A 22,154-nucleotide genomic window follows, 5' to 3' on the forward strand; every position below is an offset into this window, starting at 1 on the left:
CTGCACTCAAAGATTTGTTGATTTTCAAGCCATTACTATTTCTGCGAGGTCCGCCACAGCAGCACTGCAGCACTGTATTAATTTATGATTTTGGTAAATCATTGCTTTCAATATCATGGCTGCAAATTCACATGCGGCATCTAATTATATCTCAGAAAAATAAGTGTGGAATCCTGCAATTAATGGTCACCCCATTATCACTGACATGTTCCATTCCCCCATTAAATATTGTAACAGATATAAATAACATTCTTGGAGTTTAATTGTTATAATACCAGGGCACTAAAATACTGCTGCAGGAAATTCTATTGATCAGAATGAGCCATCTAGTGGACAAATAGGACAATTAACCAGATTTCCATCTTTAGCTTTAGTTTTTTGTTTTTTTACTTTCCCTTGCTATTTATAAGGAAAGGTTGCATTAGTATCCATTCACATTTGGATTTTTTTTTATATTTACATTAAAATAAGAATATGCCAATAAGATATCCTCCCTTGTGGTCTTCTTCCAGTCATCGTTCTTTCCAAATGGCCAGCAGATGTCCCCCCTCTCCCAAATTAGAGGAGTACATGTTTCATGTCAGCTCCAAGTTTTGCATGGTATGAACATGAGTACTAGTTATTGAAATATATTGGTATTGATTGTCCATAATAAATACTAGACTCAGTGCACATATGCATTTTATAACTTTGATAGTTTTATTTAAAAAAATTATGTCTCTTGTACCTGACTGCACAATCCAGTACCCTAAAGCAGGTGTGATCAGGTTACACCTTAAGTCATTCATTTCACAAGCACTGTGAGGTCAAAGTTCAATAAAATTACACTCATTCCAAAATGGCAATACTGAAGCAAAGTAAAACCAGCTTACAATTTTGTACCATGTGTATTACAGGAAGGATGACACGGTGAACGAATTAATATATAGGAAATTAACATATGTACTATTTACCCCTTCACATATATACAGTATGTACATTTGATTGCATTTACAGGATATTCACACACATATATACAGACACTCAAGTGTACATCTTAATAATTATAGCTTTAAATCTGAATATGCATGCTTCCCAGAAGCATTTAAGAGCTTGAATGTCGTAGACATTTTTAGATTATAGTAACAATAATATTATTAACGATAATACTTATTATAACATACAGGCTTAGCAATGTAAAGGTGAATAAAATCCTAATGTAAAGGACATTGGCAGGATGATTAATTTCCCAATGAATAATTATGTTCAGCACCTATAAGATGTCCTCTTTTGTCATTGTGCAAGTACAAAAGAATTTAAAATTATTTGCACACGGAAAAACAAACAATAAACTGTGCTTTAGCTCTGGGGTCTTGTATACGCTCTTGTGTCTGCCCGTCAGCAGTGACTCAAAGGCTCATTTTTGATCTCAAGGCTGAGCAGACACAACCGGCAAAGATTATTTAGATTTTGGTCTCCGGGCCGTCAGTGATTAGTGGCTGAAAGGAGTTGCGGATCCGAGCAGCTTCTGCAGCGCAAAGGTGGCCAAAGGCTTTGTTGTACCAATCCGGAGCCCTTCCCCTGAAACCAAAGGAGTATATTGAATACACTGGCGCATGCATGCAAAAAGCTTCAGAAAGTAATATTAGAATTGGAACCACATATAAAATGCACTGCCTTATTTTATTTTCATAATTTGTGAATCATTTGTTATAGCACTCACTTCAAGTCCACTCTGCAGATGTGGGTTAGTCTGGATTTTCCTGAACCACAGGGCTCTAGTAGGTAGTTGGACTCCAGGACAATAGCTCGTACCGCTCCTATAGGAGAATAATCCTCATGCTCTATAGACACAGAAACCAGGGAGCAGGCACCTTTGGGCAAGTCTGTCCTCCATGACCTTGGATTAAAAAAAAAAACAAGTTAAATATGTGCTCTTAAAGAAAATGTAATATGGCCACTCAAAATGAAATAGCTGATGTGCTCTTTAGTCTTTTTTTATCACCACTCACCTGAGAACCACAAAGTCCCTGCTGGGATGAGGGGGCATGCGACTGAGGACATACTGAAACACCTCTGTCTGCTTGTCCAACGTCTCGCACACTTTCCACTGAAGCAGGTCCATATCCCACAGGTGGCGCTCTCGCAACACCCGGTTCAACACTACAGATGGTGGCGCTTCCACCTCCACAGATACTCTCCAACGTCTCAAAGGGTTCCCATCTCCCACCTGGGTGACATACAAAGACATCATGTTTATTTAATAATCTAAAATACATCGTAGAACATGGCTGATACCATTCGTTCTTTTTGTTTCGATGCACTAACCTTCTTATAAAAAAGTTCTGTGTTATCAGAGCTGCTGCATGAAACCCAGTATTTGGACTTTTCCCGGGCCTCTTTGAGCAGGTTCTGCAGCCTCCCCTCCATATGTGTTTGGTATGTTCCATCATCTTCTTCCAGCTGCTTGCACAGCTCATCAATCGTTGGTGCATGCAGATCAGCCTCCACGTATGAATTACGTGACTGAGTAACCATCTCATGAGGGATCTAACGGGTCAGTAAAAAACGTGAGGTAAGACTGACAGCAAATAAACAGAGTGGATGTTGCATCAAGAAATTCTCCCAGAATATCAACTTCAAGTGTCTGTACCTCAAAGAGACGATTGCACTCTATTATCATATGAGCCAGGCCCTGTGTTGCTGCCAAATTTTCATTCAGATCCTTCTGGTCTGGTCTGCCCGTGGAGTACTTCTTCTGCATGGCCCTGCACATTACGGGGAAAGAAAACCCATTAGGCCAAAGCAGAGTCTTCAGGTCAACATCCTCACAGAACACAGCATATAAACCCGTCTTCCCCTCTGCAGGAAACCCCTTTGATCCCTTTAGCAACAATCTCAACATGGTAAATTAGAGAGCTCGGCTTTGTTTGTACACAGCATGATCTCATAAAACATTAAGCTTTAAAAAGAATGCCATGTCCTTTTAAAAGTGACCCAGAAAGAGAGTAATCTAGTACTCCCCCGAGGGCTGAGTTCACTCTATAACCCATTTTATGCTTTTCTTTATGGAGTCGTAGGTGAGGATAATTATGCAGGAGTTAATAGAATGCATTGATGTTCTGTGACTTGGAAGGCAGTGTGGCTGACTGAAAAGCACTGATGCTAAGCTCACTGTGATACAAGACACCAGAGGATAAACATTACCTTGGTGAGAGATTGTCCTTCTTCAGTATGTTCAGATGGAAGAGAGAGGGTGCCAGGCACACCGCAATGTTCATGGGTGTCATCTGGTTCTCCTCCACCGAGGATGTGACATCACTGAGGAAACAGAGCAAGGTCTGCAGCACCTCTCGGTTTTCGTCCGACATCAACATGATGGCTGCCTGGACAGCTTGCAACCTCTGGTCCTTCGGCACATCTGTAAATGTGACAGAAAGGATTTTTTACCGTTTCTGCTTTGAAAAGTAGCGACAAAAGTTTAAAAAAACAGGAAGAAGTGAGACAATAAAATAACATTTACATGCTAATAAAGACAAGTTAAAGCAGACATCCTGTACTTACACTGGTAGATGTGGAGGAAGGTCTCCCCCAGCTTGCTGGTGAGAAGAGGTTCAGGTAAATCCCTGAAAAACTGCTTCACCATGTCGGCCACATCGTACGCCGACTGGTCCTCATAGTTCACATTGTCTGGAGAGCTTTCATTTAACTGCCTCAAAGCTTGAATCCGAGACTTCACCCCTGATTTGCGAAAGAGACCCACCTGGAAGCAAAACAGGCGCTGATGTTAGCGAGACGGCATCACCAGTTCCAGTAAACACACGCTCAGCAGACCTGATGCAACTTGTGCTCTGAAAGCTTACATCACATAATACATGAAATAAACTCAACCACTGCTTACATCACATATTAGAATAAAAGTTGTGCAGAATTAGGGCCAAATACACAAAAGGTTTGCGTGAATAAAAATGTGTGCAAACTCATTCACAAAAAAAAACGTACAAACTGATTCACCAACAGTGTGTGCTAAGGGTTGCTATCAAAAGTGCAAAATAGCATGTTTGCCTCAATGAATATGCAACATGGGGCATTTACACGGAATTTTGTGTGTGCTGGGAGTAGAAAATGCAAATATATCAATTTAGCACACACAAAGCGATTTATCAAACCTCTAAGCAATTTTGCTCATAGAAATTGTGTGTTCTATATTTAACATGTTTCAAAAGAACGTGCAAACGGTTTGTCCTGTGCATAACTGTGCACACATGTCTGCTGTTCTTGTAGTGAGGAGGAATTCACCCCACAAAACTTTTTGTATTCGGTAAATATCCAAACAGATCATATGTATCCAATAAATAATTTGCATGTTTCATATGTTATTCTGTTGTGCGGGCCTCTTTTCTTTGGCAGCCCATCACTGCCTTATAATTACATTCAGATGCAGAGTATGTATGTAGAGTATGTATGCTGTTTCTGACCTGGTCAAGACACTGGCTCCTCAGGTACCGCAGTGCTTGCTGTAGGCCGAGAGGCAAAGGCTGTCCTGAACGCTGTACATGCACTATGAGGGGCACTCCGAACACATTCTTGTCCTTATAATCCGGTACCTTCATTCTCTTCATGAACTTTGGCACAGACCTAGAAGACAATATGTTTGAGAACTTTCTCTACAAATACCAGCACAACAATACCACACTGTAATGGAAAAACAGATACATTTGGGCAAATATGGGTTGAAATAAATACACTATAAATAAGACTCACCAAGTCCAGCCATGCTTGTTGGACATGGAGTACTTCTCCATGATTGCAGTTAGACGCAGTAGAGAAAACTTCTGTAATAAACTCAGCTGGCCTGCAGACTGGTTTGTAATCTGCAGGGATGCCACCGAGTGACTTATGCGATTAGATATTTGAAAGCTGGGCCATCGTAGCCTAGCGGCATAAAAAAGGAAACACAAAGAAAACATAACGTCAAAAAACTGTATCTTTAAATATGTTAGTATTTGAGCCAAGGGCGGATCCATGACTGTTACCTATTAGGTCTTGTGAGTGAGGCACCAACTCCGGAGTCCCTCCTTTCCCTGAGCCTCGTAGATTCTGTCTCAGCAAGTGATACTTTATCTCTGTCCCCATCAGTAGGTATAGTCTGGCTTTCTGTGACCGAATTCCCTTCAAAGTCCAACGTGATCTGACTAGATGACTGGAGGCCTACCGTGCCGTCCTTCTGACTGTCCACCTGGTGCACCCCTTCTCCTCCAGGTAAAACATTCTGTGACCAGTGGTCCACTATCTGCTGTAGACCATTAACATGCAGCAGGATATCATCCAGATGAGGAAACAGGTCCTCTTTCTCCAGGTCTATGAGGTCTCCAGTGCTGGCGTAAAGATGTGAGCCCGGCACGTTATCGTACACGCTGATGCGGCTGCCCCTGGAGCAGCACTGGGTGACTGGCCTGCTGTCATTCCTGTGTGAAATCAGCGGGGAGTCCAGGTGCATGCTGCCAGTGTGCCAATTAATGGAGCCCCCATTGGTTGGCGAGAGGCTCTCTATGGACAGTGCTTTCGGGAAGGTTCCCGGCTTGTGATCTTTGGGAATGTGGACCACAAGGTCTTCATGGGAGCAGAATTCATTTCTGCGGTTTTGCTCTGCGATTTTATTCACCTGGGTGCCCGAGAAGATGTCCATGTCCTCCAGATACATGCCACTGCGCTTGTGGTCCGCTCGGTGATGCTTGCGCTCTTTCAGGCTGGGTGTGCTGACGGTGCTGCCGCTTGAATGGCTGCTTCCTTCACTGCTGGACTGGGACGGTGGAGCTTTGCCGGAGCCCAGCGCTTCCGGAGCCCCGCCGTCTCCGTTTATGATGTCGACACACTGCAGCATCTTCAGCGCCCGCGCCTCCTGCTGCAGCACAGGAGAGCTGATGACCAGCGGTTTACGGCTCCTTCCCAGCGTTCCCCCGGAGCTCAGCATCTCCATGCGCTTCAGGAAGTCTTTGGCACGCGTGCGGCCCGTCTTGCCGTGCTTGTGAGACAGCGAGCTGTAGCTGGTAAACTCTTTGGGGACGTGAGGCATTGTGATGGAAGTAGAGTCTGGCATTGCTGCGGAATCGGAGCAGGTGCGGTTGGAGCAGTCGGAGTCTTCAGTGCTGAGGCCCCTGTGACCGCTGCCGCCGCTGCTCTCACTGTGCAATGACGAGACCTCAGGCTCGCTGAGGTCCGTGAGGACGCTCTCGCTGCTGGTGGTGGTTCTCAGAGGAACGCCGTCCCTGGATGTCTGACCGTCTCTGTGGTTTCCTAGCAGACAGTCAATATCCTGTAACCTGGACCAACGCCGGCTGCTCAGCTCAAAGGTCCATTTGTCACTGATAGCAAACAGGTCTTCTTCATCAGAGTCTTCACTCTGAGGGAACACCGATAATTACATCAATTACTTTGAGGTATAAATCTCTCTATCTCAGCCTCTCAAAAGCATTAAAATACTAATAATGACAATAACACTAAAAACACATATGCTTAAATAGATTTGCTACACGCTGCTCATCCGGTTAGATAAGATAGACACACATAAAAATGACCTGGAGTTCATTTGCACATTTTTCTTCTCTTTGTTTGGTGAATGGAAAAATGACTCACAGCATCGTGCTTGCAAGATTATACATAACATCGCACATCTACGCCGCAGAGCGCAGAGCGCAGGGCCAGGAAGCAGTTGGAGTTTGCACAGAATTAATAACATTACGCAATATGCCAAGTCTTTCACGGCAGCAAGTGTTTCCCTTGAGATGAAAACTTTTCCATGAATAGATCCAAGGCAGGAAAAAAATATATTACTGCGTGTCGGGAAGGTAAATTTCAAAGTGGGAACAAATAAAAAGGAATAAAAAGCATGAATGTTGTCGTGGTTCAATATTAAATATCATAGATTGTTCGGTTAAAGAGACTGAAAGGTTATATTTGTGTTACGCAGGAGGTAAACATAACTTCTTTGTAGGAGAATACCATTTCTTATGAAGACAATGAATTGTGTGTGTGTCCCAGAATACATATAGTTTAGCATCACACTGTTGAATTTTTTCGTTCAGTCATTAATCTTAAAAGTGAAAGATTCAGCTCTTACCTTCTTCTTTGGAAGATTCACGTCAAGTTTCATAGATGCGCACTTGTTCAGAGTGTTGAGTCGTCTGAAAGCAGAGAACGGAAGAAAAACGTTCTTAATGAACAAGAGAAAACACCGCGATGGTCTTCTAATGAGCGAACCAGAAATAGATCCCCTTCTGTTTGCTGTTTAAGAGTTAATCTGATGAGCGTCTGCTCTGGATGTACAGCCAGACCCAGGGGGAAGCAGAGTTTGTCCGTACCATAATATCCTAAACCTAATGAACGCCGGTAATTGTCCGTTGTTCTGTTCCCTTTCTCTCAGAATAGGATCTAAGCAATTGTGGCCAGAAGGGTCGTCTGCAGTAGGTTGAAGAAAGGTGAACTTAACGTTGAACACATCTAATCACAGGCATCATTCAGAACCTGTCTTTGGTGCCATTTCACACTTATTACAAGTTTCATGTAGTTTGTTAGTATTTTTTCTGTCTTGACTCCACTATTTTCTTTGGAAATAAATCATCGAGCTTAAACTCATATTTTACATAAACTCACGTCTATAGAATGAGTGGAACATTTTTATTATCGGTGACAAACACACTAAGGCTTTGAGCATGTGTTTAGTCGAGTTTACTGCCGTTGCCCGCGCGCCAACTGGAACTGTGCATGGACCAACAATAGCACGAGGAAAAGATGACGGCATAACGCTGCAGCTCAACGGAGCGCTGGCTTTAGACAAAAATAAACAAATTTGCGGCAAGATAATCACAAGCTTTAGCGGCTCCACATGCGGCTAACAGTCTTTTTTTAACTGACTGACGGTATTGTTCTGTGACAGTAAATGACCTCGGGCGGAGGAGGATCGGGGTAAGTCAAACAAGACGTTCCCATGATTGTTAATGTAGATAGTGAGACCCAGTTGAAGAGAGGATTTCTAAGCTGGGGGGCCCTTATTCCGCGGACCTAAAGAGCTTTGAATGCGGTTGCTTAAAAAAGGAGGCTGGTTAGGCGAGGATCAGAGAGAGCAGTGAAAGAAAATGTATGAAATACTATCAGTTTCAGTTTGATCACCCAAAGTAGGCAGGGAGGTATTTGTTTTTGCACGCAAGACTCTGGTGGCGTAACTGACTATAAAGCCATCCTTGTGTTGCCATAGAGATGCTGGGAAGTCATGGACAAAATCACGTTGGAGGTGGAACTGTTTCCTATTGTCTTCCATTTATCCCCTGGCTAGTTTAGGAATTTAGATGAGTCGCTTTAGGGTTGTTTAGAGACACAGTATATTGAGCCACGCATGGCACCCCTAATGCTCCTCCCGCTCCCCTCTTGGGCTGGTTGCCGTAGTTACCGGGGTAGCTGAAGTGCTGTTTTCATGTTGGCTTGGAAAAAAAAAAAAAAAAAAAAAAAGCACATGAGCCGCCTTGCCCGGCGCACAAGCACGCGATGTGGAGCCACCAGTTGTTTGCGCACTTTTATTTTCCTGGCTAATTAGGAACAACAACACGCATGCAATATTTCTAAAGTGTCACATGGAGAGGGAGATTTTCATCAGTGCCCTTGCAATAAAGTCTTTATTAAATTACAATATTAAATATTTACGGACTCATTTATTGATTTAATACTTTAATAAATGTAAATGCGTTTCAGATTCTGGTCCGTGAAAAAAATAAAATAAATATTGACATAATATTTTGCTCTTATTAGCATGAGCCTTTATCTTCAAGCTTTACACTAGTTTGACTTCCTCTGGGAAACAAAAGTGTGTCTGGCACTGAATTACCTGCACAAAGGTTCCACGAGATCTTTGTCCAGGAAGTCATGATCTCTTTTCACAGGAGTAATGTCAATGGGGAACTGGGAATCTGATGAAAAAAAAGGAAAAAAAACATAAAAATTGGGAGTTTTTGTGCGGCAGCGTTGAAATTCCACTTGATATTGTTCTATAGACAGTGCTCATGAATAGAACAAATGGAACGAAAGATCTGGAAACCACATTCTTTCCAGAAGTACACTGAAGGCTGGGAGACCATCAAACTTGTTTTGTATGTGATGCTAATGAGAACAGGCAGAATTTGCCCAAATAACAGCGCTCAGGCTTGTGTTGGCATTACGTCTTGCTCTGGGTATGGGCTTCCTCTTACGTAACTTTAGAGACCAAATTCCACTGCGTTCATGTGAAGTTGTTAACTTCTTATGAAAAACAGAAGCTGCGGTGAGCGCTCAGGCCTCAACAAGGCTCAGCCTGTTCTTTAAAAGGGGGACATTCGGATATATGGAGGGCTTTCATTTTTAATGAACACTCCGACAGCATTATGAGCGCCGGAGTTTTGTTACTATCTGCCAGAAAACAAATATATTGCACCAGACCACATCAAACGTCTGGCTTCGAAGCAAAGATCTGTGGGAGTAGAGCTACTTTAAGCTCTGATAAAAAAAAAAAAAAAAAAACCTTCTTTCTTCCCATGACTTCAGTCTTTAAACACAAAAGACATGTTTATGTTGTAATCGTTGCTTGGAAGAGATTAGACGTTAAAAGCAGCTGATGTTCCACTTGTTTTGTGGTGTCTAGGGGTCTGACTGGAGCCATAGCTCCGAGGCTTCCTGAGAACAGTTGCATAAATGAGGCTCGCTGTGCGGCGCATGAATACATGGTTTTGTGCGCAGTGTCGGGGACAGACCAGATGACACTGCGTACCATTATTCAGTTGTCATCTTGAAAAGCCCACATTGAAGCTATAACTGTGTTTCATTTCACAACAGATCGAAAATAAAAATGCTTTTTTTTTTTTTTATTTTTTGGTTTATTACAGGACTGTTTAAATAGCGTGCTGCTTCATTAATCCCTATCTTCTAACCAAACATCACCTCCCCTCCCCTTTCTGTGATGAATGTGTGTGGGAGTTTACTGAGTGCTTTTATTACCTTCAAAGAGCTGAGCGTACTGGGGAAAACCTGCTGCCCGCAGCCAGTCACACGCCTCTTTCGCCTCAATTTCTGGAATAAAAGAAATGATGAGGTTTAGGAACAGCGATGGGGAAAAAAAAGTGAAACTCAACCACATCAAGTAATTTCATTTTCATTTTCATTAAATTAAACATTTAAAAAATCCCCTCTGCACCTTCTGTAAGGCAGACCGGACACACACAAGTGGTTCTGCGGAAACCTCATGTGTCATGTATAAACCGCATGTTAAGGAAATAAAGATCAGGGTAAACTGATCTCGTGCCTCCCTTATAAAGTCCAAGCAAGCAAACACGTTTCCAGTGGACTCACTGATCATAAACTGTTCCTGGTGACCTACGGGGTGAGCCGTCTGCAGGCTGCGGAGCCTCTGATGAGAAGGAAAGGAAACAGACCGTTGGCGCCTTTCCATTAATGCTAATAGAGTCGGGTGCCATTTACCGCCTCCGTGAGACACGGAGTCTGACACACTGGTGCTACAGAACGAAACCAGCTTTACGTTAAGGAACGAAACATATGATGATGTTTGATGAAAACATAAAAGAAAGAGAAGAGGCACTTAAACGCTGTATTTCACCAGTAATCTGGAACTGAGTGTTAAACTATGAGACAGATTCCCACCATGTTATAGAACAATTATGAGAGATGAACTGTTTCTAGTTACAAATGTGGTTATTGGTTGGTTTCTGTATTTATATTGTATGTCTTTGAATTTTAAACTGTTGGTTTGGTGATAAAGTGTGCTTTAAGAGGCTGTGGGAAACTATTTTCCTCATGTGTTATTCTTTTAACAAGGAATTATTACAGCCATGACTAAAGGTCTTATCTTAAAGAGCAATAATAAACTTTTTTTTATCCAAAGCCTTTACTCTATAGCTACATTACTGAGTTACACATAACAGCGCCAGTGAATATGGAAAAAATTACCTAAATTATTTAACATAAAAACAGACTTTAAATCCAACAATATATTCTTATCAGTTCTAGTCTTTTAAATCCAAACTTCCCCCAAACACGTGTCAGTAGTTTAACAAGGTTTCCATGATGTAAATAATCTCTGTATCGCGACGAGTGTCAACAAAAACAAATGCAAAAGCTGCAGCAGCCACGGGTGACAAACAACCCTCCCATCACACATCTGAGGTCTCAGTTCCAGTCGCTGTCTGCGCCTGACACAGTGACTGCAGCTGAAACATGAGCCGGGGCCATTCATCACACAATACTGCGTAATTACGGCCACTACATCCTGGCAAGTGAAGATGCCGCTATTTTTCCGAACTGCTGACCCACGACTCACCCGCGCCGCCGTGCTTTCTGTCCGTGTCACCCAGAAATCAATGAAAAGCGACTTTGGTCTTTCAGACTGAATAAATATTAACAGTTCCCTGCGTCCTTGGATGACAAAAAAAAAAAAAAAAGGTCTGCTGTGTACGCCCTTCGCCAGAAGTTAAGTCAACATGTGAATGTAGCCGCTCTGCCTCGTTTCCCACCTGTATCAGCGGGAGCTAAAGGTTTTCTGTTCAGAAAGGCTTCCCTCCCAGGTGGATAATATCAATCCCTGCGTTATTCAACTGCGGCGCATAGTGAGCGAGAGCGCTGCCAGGTCCCCTTGTGTCCCACAGCCGCAGGTTGGACCACTGGGAGCAAGTAACGTGAGCTGGGAATTCCTCTCTGTTTGGCATTCTGCAACACGACACCGAGACATTCTGTCCTCTCATCCTCTCTCTAAGGAAATCTCTTGTGGATAAAGGGCTAGGCGGGCACGGTGCCAAAGAATGAGAACTTGTTTGCTCTCTACAACCCATAGCTTTAAAGCTGTGTACAGTATAGAGTTACGGTTTCACAAAGAGACGAACCCCAGTGTGACTGTTGCACAATGGCCCAGAACGGCGAGAGCTGTGTAGGGTTAAAGTATCTATGGCAAACTTTTTTTTTTTCCACACATTTACAATTCGCTGTATGCGACGCTCACTACTGAGAACACTGGTGGCGCAATCTTAGATATGATATGTAACAAAACATAGGAAGATGTGGCGCGCTCGGGTAGTCCTTGAGTTGGGCGCAGTGAAACGTTATGACAGCTTGAAGGGACGAATTACATTCCTGTGTTTCATTAAATATTTACAGACAATCCCCCCCTCCTCTCACGTTCTTTTTGGAAATAACCAGATTCATACAGCCAGAATTATTGGAGATAAAAACAAACTATCACTCTCACCAAAGCGGAGGCCTTAATAAAATCTCATCTCCAATAACCTAAGAATCCTACAACACCGCAGTTTCCTTCCGGTAACTAATTATCGCGTACTCACGGGATATTTTCATCATACAGCCCGAGTTCTTCATATATCCATCAAGACTTAAGGGTGTCTCTCGGCATGTCGGAGCATCTTCATTCCCACGCTGAGCCACATTCCTGCTCCCTCTCCCTCTGAACACAGCTTGCAGTTTGAACTCGGATCCACGGCTCCCTCTTTCCCCCTTTCTCTTTCCATCTACCCCCAACCACCATGTGCCTGTCCCGACACTAAATCTCTCCACCAACCCACCCCTTTCTGTGGCAGACTCCCAAATGTTCCCCCCCCCCCCCTCCCCTCCCCTCCCCTCCCTCCTTATTCCTCCCCTTCAGCTCCTTGTGCCCGACCCTCCTTCCCGGCACTGCCCACGACAACTCTTTTATACCCCACTCAGCACATTTTTGGCAAAGATATAAGCAGCAGTCAAACTTCAGCTCTATTACAGTTCAAGATTTTACATTTAAACTTAACAAAAAAACTTACTACCACTTCTAAATTTCTCTCCTTTTTTGTCATTTTGGCCACATTACCTGAGGTCAGATTTCTCAAGACGTCACCCGAGAAGTGTTAAAATTTCTGTGGGAATATTTTAACTTAAATAAACAAAGGGGACGTGCGGTTTTTCGAGGAGTGCAGATGTTGTTCCAGCGGATGAATGAAATGGAAAAAACGTGGGCAGCTGGAGTCAGGGGGGAAAACCATGACATAAAGTGTCAGCAATCAGGAGCGGGTGAATCATGCCGAGGCGCTCGCAAGCTCACAAGGCTCCGCGCTAACATCATCACAGTGATGATCACAGGCGTCTGTTTCCCCTCTGTCTCAGCCTCTTTGTCTGAGGCCGGAGTTACTGAATGGGACCAATAGTGTGACCTGTGTCATCTGAGACGGCGGCTGTGTGTCAGTTGACACCAAATAAAGAGCTGTTGTCTCAAGAGCACCTGAAAACATTTTCTTAAATATCATGAATGAAAATATGGCTGAAGTGATTGTATTAAACTTATCTTAAACTTGAGTTCAAAATAAAAACAGCATATGATGACAATCTAATAAATCCAGTCCGAGAAGACACGGGGTTTGGAGGCGTTGAATGTATATTAGTGGAAAATCTATTAGCTACAGTAGTACGGATACAGGCACTTTAAATTATCCGGGTTTTCCGCGGATCTGTGATTACGTAAGGATATAATATCCATCCATAATGTCCGATCATGTGAGTAGGATTCCAGATGCACTCCGCTTCCACGGCGCACGCCTCACTCTGTGACGTTCTGCCGTTTCCTCCTCTGATCTACCGCTGCCAGGGGCTGAGTGCAGACCCAGTGACGTCGGACAATCCACTTTAGTCGCCTTAATAAACCATTTAACGGTAAATACACTCAGGCACGTATCAGACCTTTTAAAATCACCCTATAAAAAAATAGCATAAGTATTAACTGCGCGGACTCACAGGAGCACGTCTGCTCTTTCCTCCCCCACATTCTGCTGCCGCGGAATGAATCAGCCAGACAAGTCAGACTGCAACTGAGCATCGAGATTGTCTGCGCGAACACCTGGAGGAACAGAAACAGAGCCAGCGATATGGAAAAAAAAAAAAAAAAAGATTCCACTGGAAGGTGTCGTCACGCTGGGAGGCATGGAATAGAGGCCTCTCTTCCCCCTTTATGATGCTAATTGCACACAGACACCCACTCACCATGAGCAGTCAGCTAAGACTAGACAGACAGCCAGGGGAAACACACATTGCCCCCCTCTACCAGTCGCCCCCCAAAACCACAACATCTGATGTTTCATGCCCAAAATAGCCTTACATTCCTTCTGTCTCACAGTTTGCAAACAGGAAGCACGGATAAGGTCGAAAACAAATGTAATGCCCGAGGAGCATGATCGCACATACAGGACGCAGAATAGATCCGTTCTCTCTTGGGGGAAATGATGGCAATTCACAAGGTGGATTAATAGAGCGGTGGCCCATGTAATTCACCTAATGTCATGGGAACAAAGCCTTCCTATTTTCAAGAGTAGGTCTTAATTAACAAAGCTCCGCACGGCACCGCGATATGCTCAGCGCAACCATCTAGCGAAACGAGGGCCGCCAACACAACACACCTCGACCAGACCATCTACAAGCTTACATTAAAAAAAAATAAACAATAGCCAGATCTATGAGATTATCTGTCCAGAGGTGAGTAAGAACACGGTGCCTTTGTGACTTTATTCTTGATGCAGAGATTGGCGCATGAGCTCGCCGTCTCCACGGGACAAGTAATTACAGGGAGCCGGTGTTGAATCACCCAGCGACCTCCAGCCCCCTCATTTGATCCTGCGGGGGCACACGGGAGACTTGTTATTCTGCTGTCGATACGGGACGCAGGTTTGAAGTTATCAGCTCTAGGCTGTGTTGCTAAGACACCGGAGCAAAATTTCCGTCAAATACAAATGAGCTGGCGAATCTCGGGGCCTACTTTTTGCCCTGTGGTCCAGGCTGACCTGTGGAGAGAGCCTTTGAGGGGACCACAGGTCTCCAGTAACAAGTGGATAAAGCGGGGGCCTCAATGCGTCCTGGAGCACAGAGACTTTAGAGGCGAACCCTGAGCCCAGGAAACGCCGCTGCCAAGGAGGCATTAGCATTCTGAACCCGAGTACGTCAAGGTTTCACAGACATCCACAATTAATCTAAGAGCTGCTTCATGCATCGCAGACAAGCCTTATAACTGCAGAACCAGTCGTCATCGTTTGCTCTTCGGTTTCCTTAGGTTTCTCTAGTTAAAAAACAGACCATAGATACATGTTCCTCAAGTATAAACAGCCTGGTTTGAGAATGCTAGTAATCTTTAATGGTTCCACTAGTGAAAGATTCACTTCACAGCAAACGCACACACTCACAGCAAGAGCTTATTGATTCTGAGAGTAAATAACATAACTATGTGAGCTGGGGAGCTGCTGTTGTTGACCATTGCCAAAGCCTGCTGGGTCAAAAGTCATCAGGCCTGTGTTTTTCTCTTGAGGTCCTGTATTGAATTTAAACAAGAGCAGCACAGCTGTGGTAACACTCTTCCTTCACCTCTGAAGGACACCCAGAGAGACGCTTCTTTCATCTTCAGGGGAAACAACCCATCAACTCTCTCTCTCTCTCTGACAGTCTCTCCTTTTGTCTCTCACTAAAGTCTGGAAATACCACCATTTTTCAGCCTTTACAGGTTATTTAAGTGCACGTGACGAAAATACCTAGACGTCAGTTCGCAATACCCCGATTCCTGTGCGGTAGTCTCGTAATAAAAGACACTGCTTGGAGAGGTTTGTACTTTTAAAACCATGTAACGCCAGTTTGATGTCGTAAACATTAAAAGTGCGCATCACTTCGTCCTCCAAGTCGGCAAACAACAGTCTGGGAGCGAGACAGATTATCAGAGAGAGCCGCTGTCTCATCCCACCACAAACAGTCTTTGAGCGAAGGATTTACAAATTATCCCTGAACCCAAACTGTAAACCGATCTGGCTGGGTGTCACAGCCAGAAGACAAATAATGGGCCACGGTGTTTGAGTTGCGTGGCCTCCGAAACAAGCCAAGGCTCCAAAGTTCAAACCATTAGCTCTGCAGTGTTTTCATCCGACTCGTTACCGCGTCTCACATTCACTCAGTTTTGAGAAAATGTTCTAACAACCGCATGTTGATTCCCTGGGGTGGCTTAGCAAATAGCGAAGAAAAAAAAAAGAAGAAGAAGAAACGAGGGAAGTGTCAAGTGTACCCTGGCTTCACAGACAGGTGTTCTGCTCCGTTTCGCTTCGGTCACACTACAGGATACTTTGGCAGGGACACTTGAAATGAGTGCGCTTTACTAGAAAAGAGACCTCTGACCCCAAACTTCTAGGAAGGAGGAACCAATTGCCAGATCCTCACGTACCTCGACTTTACCGCCAGCAGCTCCCAATAAAGCAGAAATCAATCAGCGGAGCTTTCTGTGAAATACTACAGCGGCTTCCAAGGCGAGATGCACGAGCTAAACTCTTCCAGACACTGGACGTCCGCCACGTTCCCACGCATGTTAAAGTGTTCTGTCAACCCATCTCGGAGGCTTATGCGGAGGATTTGCTTTCTTTGGTGATAAAAACATCAGCTTTGGCTTTTGCAGATTTCCTTCTTCATTTCATCCGGGCATACCTCCCTGAAACTATTTCTACAACCCACGGGTGATCTTTGCCGATTAATCATCGTTCCCGTTGGGAGTTTAGTCTATCAACAGACAGATAAATAACACAGAGGTGGATTAATAATGAAGGCTAGACGATAATGGCAGACATCAAGTGCTCTCAGCGGTTTTTCGTCTTCCAGAACTGTGCAAAATATCATCTCCTCGGTTCTGAAGCACATAAAAAAGTTACACAGCCTGAAACAGATCCTGGAGAGGTGTTGTACCTATCGACATCTGTGCTCCCAGCAGTCCGAATGCGAGTGTTGCAAACAAACCCGCCGACTTCCTCCCTTCGCTCCCTCCTCAACATCTCCTTCGATCTTTCTGCTTCCCTCTTCCCACTCCTTCTCTCCCAGCAAGACTCTGATCTGGGCTTTTTTCAGTTGTCTTTTCAGCTCCCTCCTCCTCATGTCTTATGCCAGCTTCTTCACAGCTGGCTGCTACAATTTCCCATGTGCTTATGTAGTTAACTGCATCCCCCCCTTTTTAGTCCTACAAACAACAAGTTCTTCTGGGTCCTGGTTTGAAGTCCATGCATGTCTTCTTTTAAAGCTCGGTAGGCTGCATGCCTTGCCGTGTCATGCTGTTTTCTCGCTTGTAATATACGGTTGTGTGACTGTAATTCTTCCTTCCCTTTAATAGCTTATATAAACACTGTAATTTGGTTTTCCAACAATTCCATGTAACATCGCTAAAGGGGTTATATGACTTACTGATCTGAAATCGAATTTAAAAAAAAAACATGGTAAAGACTGACTGGAAAGTTAGTATTTACACATATTTTAGAAGATAATACTCATGAAAACTAGCAAATTATGTTTCATGTAAAGTTCAGAATATGGGAGAATCCAGGAGGAACTCCTGTGGAGGCAGTCCTGCAGAGCTCCTTCCTCTCATTTGGACCGGATCCCAGAGGGGACTATGTGGACTATGTGGGGTTCCCTCCTTCTCTGGGAATGGCCTCAGAAAGTCAGAGGGTAGAGAGGGGGCCAATGTCAGAACAAGGGCCCCTACCGTGAGAAAGCCCTCTCAGGACCTCCACAATAAAAGCATGGAGCCATCCCTTGGGACGCTGGTCCTAATTAACAACTTCAAAGCGAAACGGCCACAAGACTTCCTCAGGAGCCTCTTGCAACACTTGTGAGTCGCAGCCCAGACGACGATACTGTTAACGTGAATTGTTGTTTTTTTGATGAGGTGCGGCCCACAGACTGAGCGGCTGTTCTGCTTTATCAGAGCATTAGTCTCACATGCACACGCTCCCGTTGGCATAAAAGAGAAGTGTGGGTCATCAATGACAGGCTGTGTTCAGATGGTCACCCCCTCCCGGCTGATTAGCCTATAAAGTGAGGAGGTAGCGACTGAATGTCTGTGGTCTGGATGCTTGCAGCCTTTTACACTTCTGTCAGTTTTTCCAGCTAATGACATGTCATGTACATTTCTACCACAGGAGGGCAGCCACATTCTGAACACCAGCATGCTTTTCATGCCAATGAGGGGAAAATATACCTTATGCGGAAAACATGGTGGCCAATTTGCCGCATTAAGAGACAAAACAATCACAGTGCCAAGAAAGTAACGTGTAGTATGATTCATCAAATTCTTTACATTCACAGAAAACTTATTTCAAGTTAAGTATATTCATGTATAATTTCCAATGATTTTGCAAAACTATATCTATTAAAAGTGAACACATATCTTACAAGCTTCATTTATCGTGGAGTTTTCTGCACAATCAAAAACACAATCAGAATCATTTTTATTATCACTAAGAATCGAACACTATTTTCTGTACGTAAGTCTCTTCTTATCTGTAGAATGCGGAAAAAGGCGTGAGAGGTTTTCCGAAGTGCTCCTGTTAATATGTGACTTTCCGTTCCTGTTACAGTGCAGCCGTGGCATTTATGAAATCTGCACTTAGTAAATGATTAGCTCTGCACATGTGGCAGCTGTCAGCTACTCCAACTGCTGATCCACACACACAGGAGCTCTACAGAAAGCGTGTGAGCTAAGCCTGCCACATACGAGAGGGGGGGGAGGAGGGAGGGGGGCAGTCAATCTACATGAGAGCTGCATGAATGTGACCTTTATTGACCAACGGTCGGTTGGACTGAGTCAGTTCGTTCCCGGCTGTTAGAAAATTCTTAAATCATTTGCTCGTTGTGTATCAGCCGGGTGGGAAATCAGACTACCAGCCAGCTGTTGATACAGTTTGCCCTTAGAAATGCTAGGAAGCATTTAGACAAATCAGACCAGTTCGCAGATCTCAGACACATGCATCCAAGTATGTAATATACCTGAACTAAAAGGCTTGTTCTCGTTGATAATCATGCAGCTCAGAGTTACCCAGCAAAACAAGTTCAGTTTTTCTTACCACATAAGTGCGTCATGATGCCGGATCAGTCTTTCAAGGATTTCACATCTTCAAGGGAATAATAAATAAGTGTCGCTGCCAAAAAAACCCCCCCGACTATAATAAACATCCATCCATCCATGTTGTGAAATACTTAAATATTTAAGTATAAGCTCTCACTGCATTCACACAAACACCCCAGACGGTTTGTTGTATATATACAAACCAGCAGTGTCCTGTCCTAAAACCGTTTCAGACATACTGTCTGAATGAAGTCAAACTGCAGAATAGAGAAGTGACTTTTTATTAACTTATTTATTTTACAGCCTGTCTTGACACGACCCACCCACAGTTTTCTTTTATTTTTCCTATTGTGAGCAGAAACTGAATATTTATGCAGAAATTGTAGCTGTAAGTTAGTTAGAATTCATCTTCTGTCTCCTGTGCAAACACACTACAAACTTGAATCCTAAAATTTTTGTGCAGTATATTTTTCTTTAGCCTCTGCCCATCAGAGCGAGCTGCCAGAGAATACAAATATAGATTTCATCATTTGAAGTGCGATGACTGCAGCGCTGGATGTAGCGAAGGCAAACTCACGTCTCATTTCCCGTCAGTGTTATTTAGTTCCCCCCTTAAGGTAGCAAACTCAATCTGCATAACAATCCCGACACCAGCGTTCATGAATAAAAGATAAACTGTATCTCTACAAGCTAAGTAAACAATGTCCAAGGCTACGTCTTCACCGATCATCAAACCTTCCGTTTGAATGAAGGAGCGTTTATATTTGTTTCACACGCGGGCTGATCAAACGTGTGGAGCGTTGATGAATAATGCAGCGCGTTGCAGAGAAGAGCCTTGAGAAGGGAAGGGGCAGAGTCTAACTAGATTCCTTACAGTGAAGAGAGACCCTTACAGCGGTACAACCTCTCCAAAGACAGAACGCTGCAAACCCCCTTTCAAATGCTGTTTTCTAACAATTACGCACCTTCTCTTCAGAGAAAGAACAGAGAAAGGTACAGCTCGTCCTCTTAACAAGCTCAAGTGTTCCCGTCCACTTGGTGCTGAGCATTTCCAATGTTCAAGTGTTACGCACATTCTCCTGCTCAGAGTTTTCTCTGTTAATCATTTAAACTTCTCGGGAGATTCAAACTTTTGCCATTAAACTTGCCTTAACCTTGGTAATGTAGCTGGTGTTTATAGGACAAAATGCCAGTTAAAAATAACAGAATAAAGCGAACATATGCAATAGAAGATAACCATTAGTTTATCTAGGAATGAGCAAACTGCGCCGTGGGCACAAACTGATTCAATTTGTACCAGCATGAAAACAAATGTCAGCAAAATACCCTAAAAAGAACAAACATTTTCCACCATAACAGCAAAGTGAAAGGGCAGCTTTTTTTATCTCCAGGTCAGATTCACTGACACAGCTGTAACCCGCGTCATCCGACAAGGGACGTACAACGTACTCAGCCGCGGCAGAACGCACTCACGGCCTCTGCGGGTCATAGGTCGCAGCGCGCTGGCTTCACCGGGGTCACGAAGGCAGGAAGAAGGGCCGTGAAGGGGTCACAGCACTGGACAGAGCCTCTTGTCTGAGACGCAACAGCCACTCAGCGAAGAACAGGACCAAACACAGTCAGCGATTGAGCGGTTAGTCACAGTTTGGGCTTTCAGCTGCTCAGAGTTTCCACCAATGTGCTGATGGAGGGCACAGCGCATTAAATATTTCCACGGCAAAGGCAGTAACACATCAACAGGCTGGCGAATAGTTGAGATTTTAACGCGTTCCAAACAAAGAAGTCATTTCTGATGAAAGTTTGGCTTTTATGGACATTTGAGTACACTTGAGTATAACAAAATCAATACAAACGTAGAAAATAGTAAGAAAATTTCAAGACAGGAGCAAAAGAACAAACCAAGAAAAGAACGTGTAAATCTGCCCCGTCATAATTTCCTGCGTGTACAGTGTGTGTTTTTTCTGATGAGTGAGTAGCAACAACAGATGCAAAGAGCCTGTGAAGCCCTTTTCAGAGTAATGACATGTGCAGCACTCCTCCGAAATCCAAGGAATACAGTCAGGAAATTCCTCCCTTTCCCTTGCACAACGATCCCACGAGGCCCGTTTCTCTCCATCTTACTTCACAGAGCTATGCACGTTCATCCATCCAGTCTCCGAGCTGAGGAGAGCAGATGAACAGAATCTACCTCAGCATTTTTTGTCAGCGGACGACCGAACAAGAACCACACACACACGCACACACACACACACTGTAGCTTCGGTGGCTTTGAAACGCCATCAAAACGGAAACATGACTAAGACCCAACAGGCTTCCCTGGAATTTGGGGGTGAAACAATACGTGAGTGACTCTTCCCATCACCATGGCCCCCGCTCACTTTCAACCTGCTATGTCAACAGGGCCGGCCAGCTGGAATGCAGGAGTCACCGCAACGCATGAAGACCAACTCTGGGGCTCCGCGGTCGAGTCCCTAAAAAATGCTACGTCGCTTTCATCTCTTCCTTTTCAGACAGAATACGTTATGTTAGACATGAGCTATGAAAAAGAAACGCGAATTAAAAAATTACACAGTGTGAGAAAACAGCTGAATTATGGCATTTGAGGCAGATAAAACCAGAATTAGACAGGAACCTTGAAAGTTACAGTACAAAATATCCTACATGTTGGTGGGAAACATGAGTTTGGAGATTATGTTGCAAATGTGATGAAGATTTCTGCTTGACTTAAGTTATTTTTGAGAACATTCAGTGACATTTTTGGCCTCTATTATATTTATTGACTGAAAAGAATGCAGAAAAACTATGCAGAAGAATATAAAAAAAACACTCAAAGACCTAAAAATAAAACCATTTTCATCCACCAACATGGATGAAAGAATCCCTCAGACGCACATAAACGTGCACAGTTTCTGTCCCGTGTTACAGATGACCTAAATTGTTGGTTTGCTCTCAAACCACACATCTGTCATCTGAAAACACACATGCCAGCTTACATGACTCCACACGCCGGCCAACATCTGATCACGAAGATTCCCCCCTCTCCGCCACAGGCGTGTACCTACACACAGAGCGTCCGGCACATCTCCGCACATCAGTGCAACAGAAAGCTCCTCTGTGTCTCCTTCCACAACAGCGGCATCAGAAACACGTCAGTCCTCCGTGGCGATATAGGAAATGTTGGCCGCACAATAGGCCGCATTATCTGACTCATGCTCTCGTTAATGTGGCTGGGAGGAGGACTGCGCGTTGCCAT

The 22,154-nt window shown here is 43.9% G+C and overlaps 1 protein-coding gene across 2 annotated transcripts in view; it reads right to left on the bottom strand.

Moving 5' to 3' along the window:
* Nucleotides 1-676: 676 nt before the first annotated feature.
* Nucleotides 677-22,154, bottom strand: part of stard13b (StAR-related lipid transfer (START) domain containing 13b) — a 58,044-nt gene continuing 36,566 nt past the window's right edge. For both annotated transcript variants that reach the window (XM_047594310.1, XM_047594311.1), the window contains 13 exons: nucleotides 10,000-10,071; nucleotides 8,858-8,939; nucleotides 7,100-7,163; nucleotides 5,016-6,382; nucleotides 4,744-4,914; nucleotides 4,458-4,617; nucleotides 3,544-3,742; nucleotides 3,187-3,400; nucleotides 2,633-2,747; nucleotides 2,308-2,529; nucleotides 1,992-2,209; nucleotides 1,703-1,879; nucleotides 677-1,560 (listed from right to left, as the gene is read on the bottom strand). In XM_047594310.1, coding sequence (XP_047450266.1) covers nucleotides 1,443-1,560; nucleotides 1,703-1,879; nucleotides 1,992-2,209; nucleotides 2,308-2,529; nucleotides 2,633-2,747; nucleotides 3,187-3,400; nucleotides 3,544-3,742; nucleotides 4,458-4,617; nucleotides 4,744-4,914; nucleotides 5,016-6,382; nucleotides 7,100-7,163; nucleotides 8,858-8,939; nucleotides 10,000-10,071 — 3,179 coding nt within the window. In that variant the 3' untranslated portion in view covers nucleotides 677-1,442. The remainder of the gene's footprint in view (nucleotides 1,561-1,702; nucleotides 1,880-1,991; nucleotides 2,210-2,307; nucleotides 2,530-2,632; nucleotides 2,748-3,186; nucleotides 3,401-3,543; nucleotides 3,743-4,457; nucleotides 4,618-4,743; nucleotides 4,915-5,015; nucleotides 6,383-7,099; nucleotides 7,164-8,857; nucleotides 8,940-9,999; nucleotides 10,072-22,154) is intronic.

Source organism: Mugil cephalus, chromosome 9 (assembly GCF_022458985.1).
Source record: "Mugil cephalus isolate CIBA_MC_2020 chromosome 9, CIBA_Mcephalus_1.1, whole genome shotgun sequence".
NCBI lineage: Eukaryota > Metazoa > Chordata > Actinopteri > Mugiliformes > Mugilidae > Mugil > Mugil cephalus.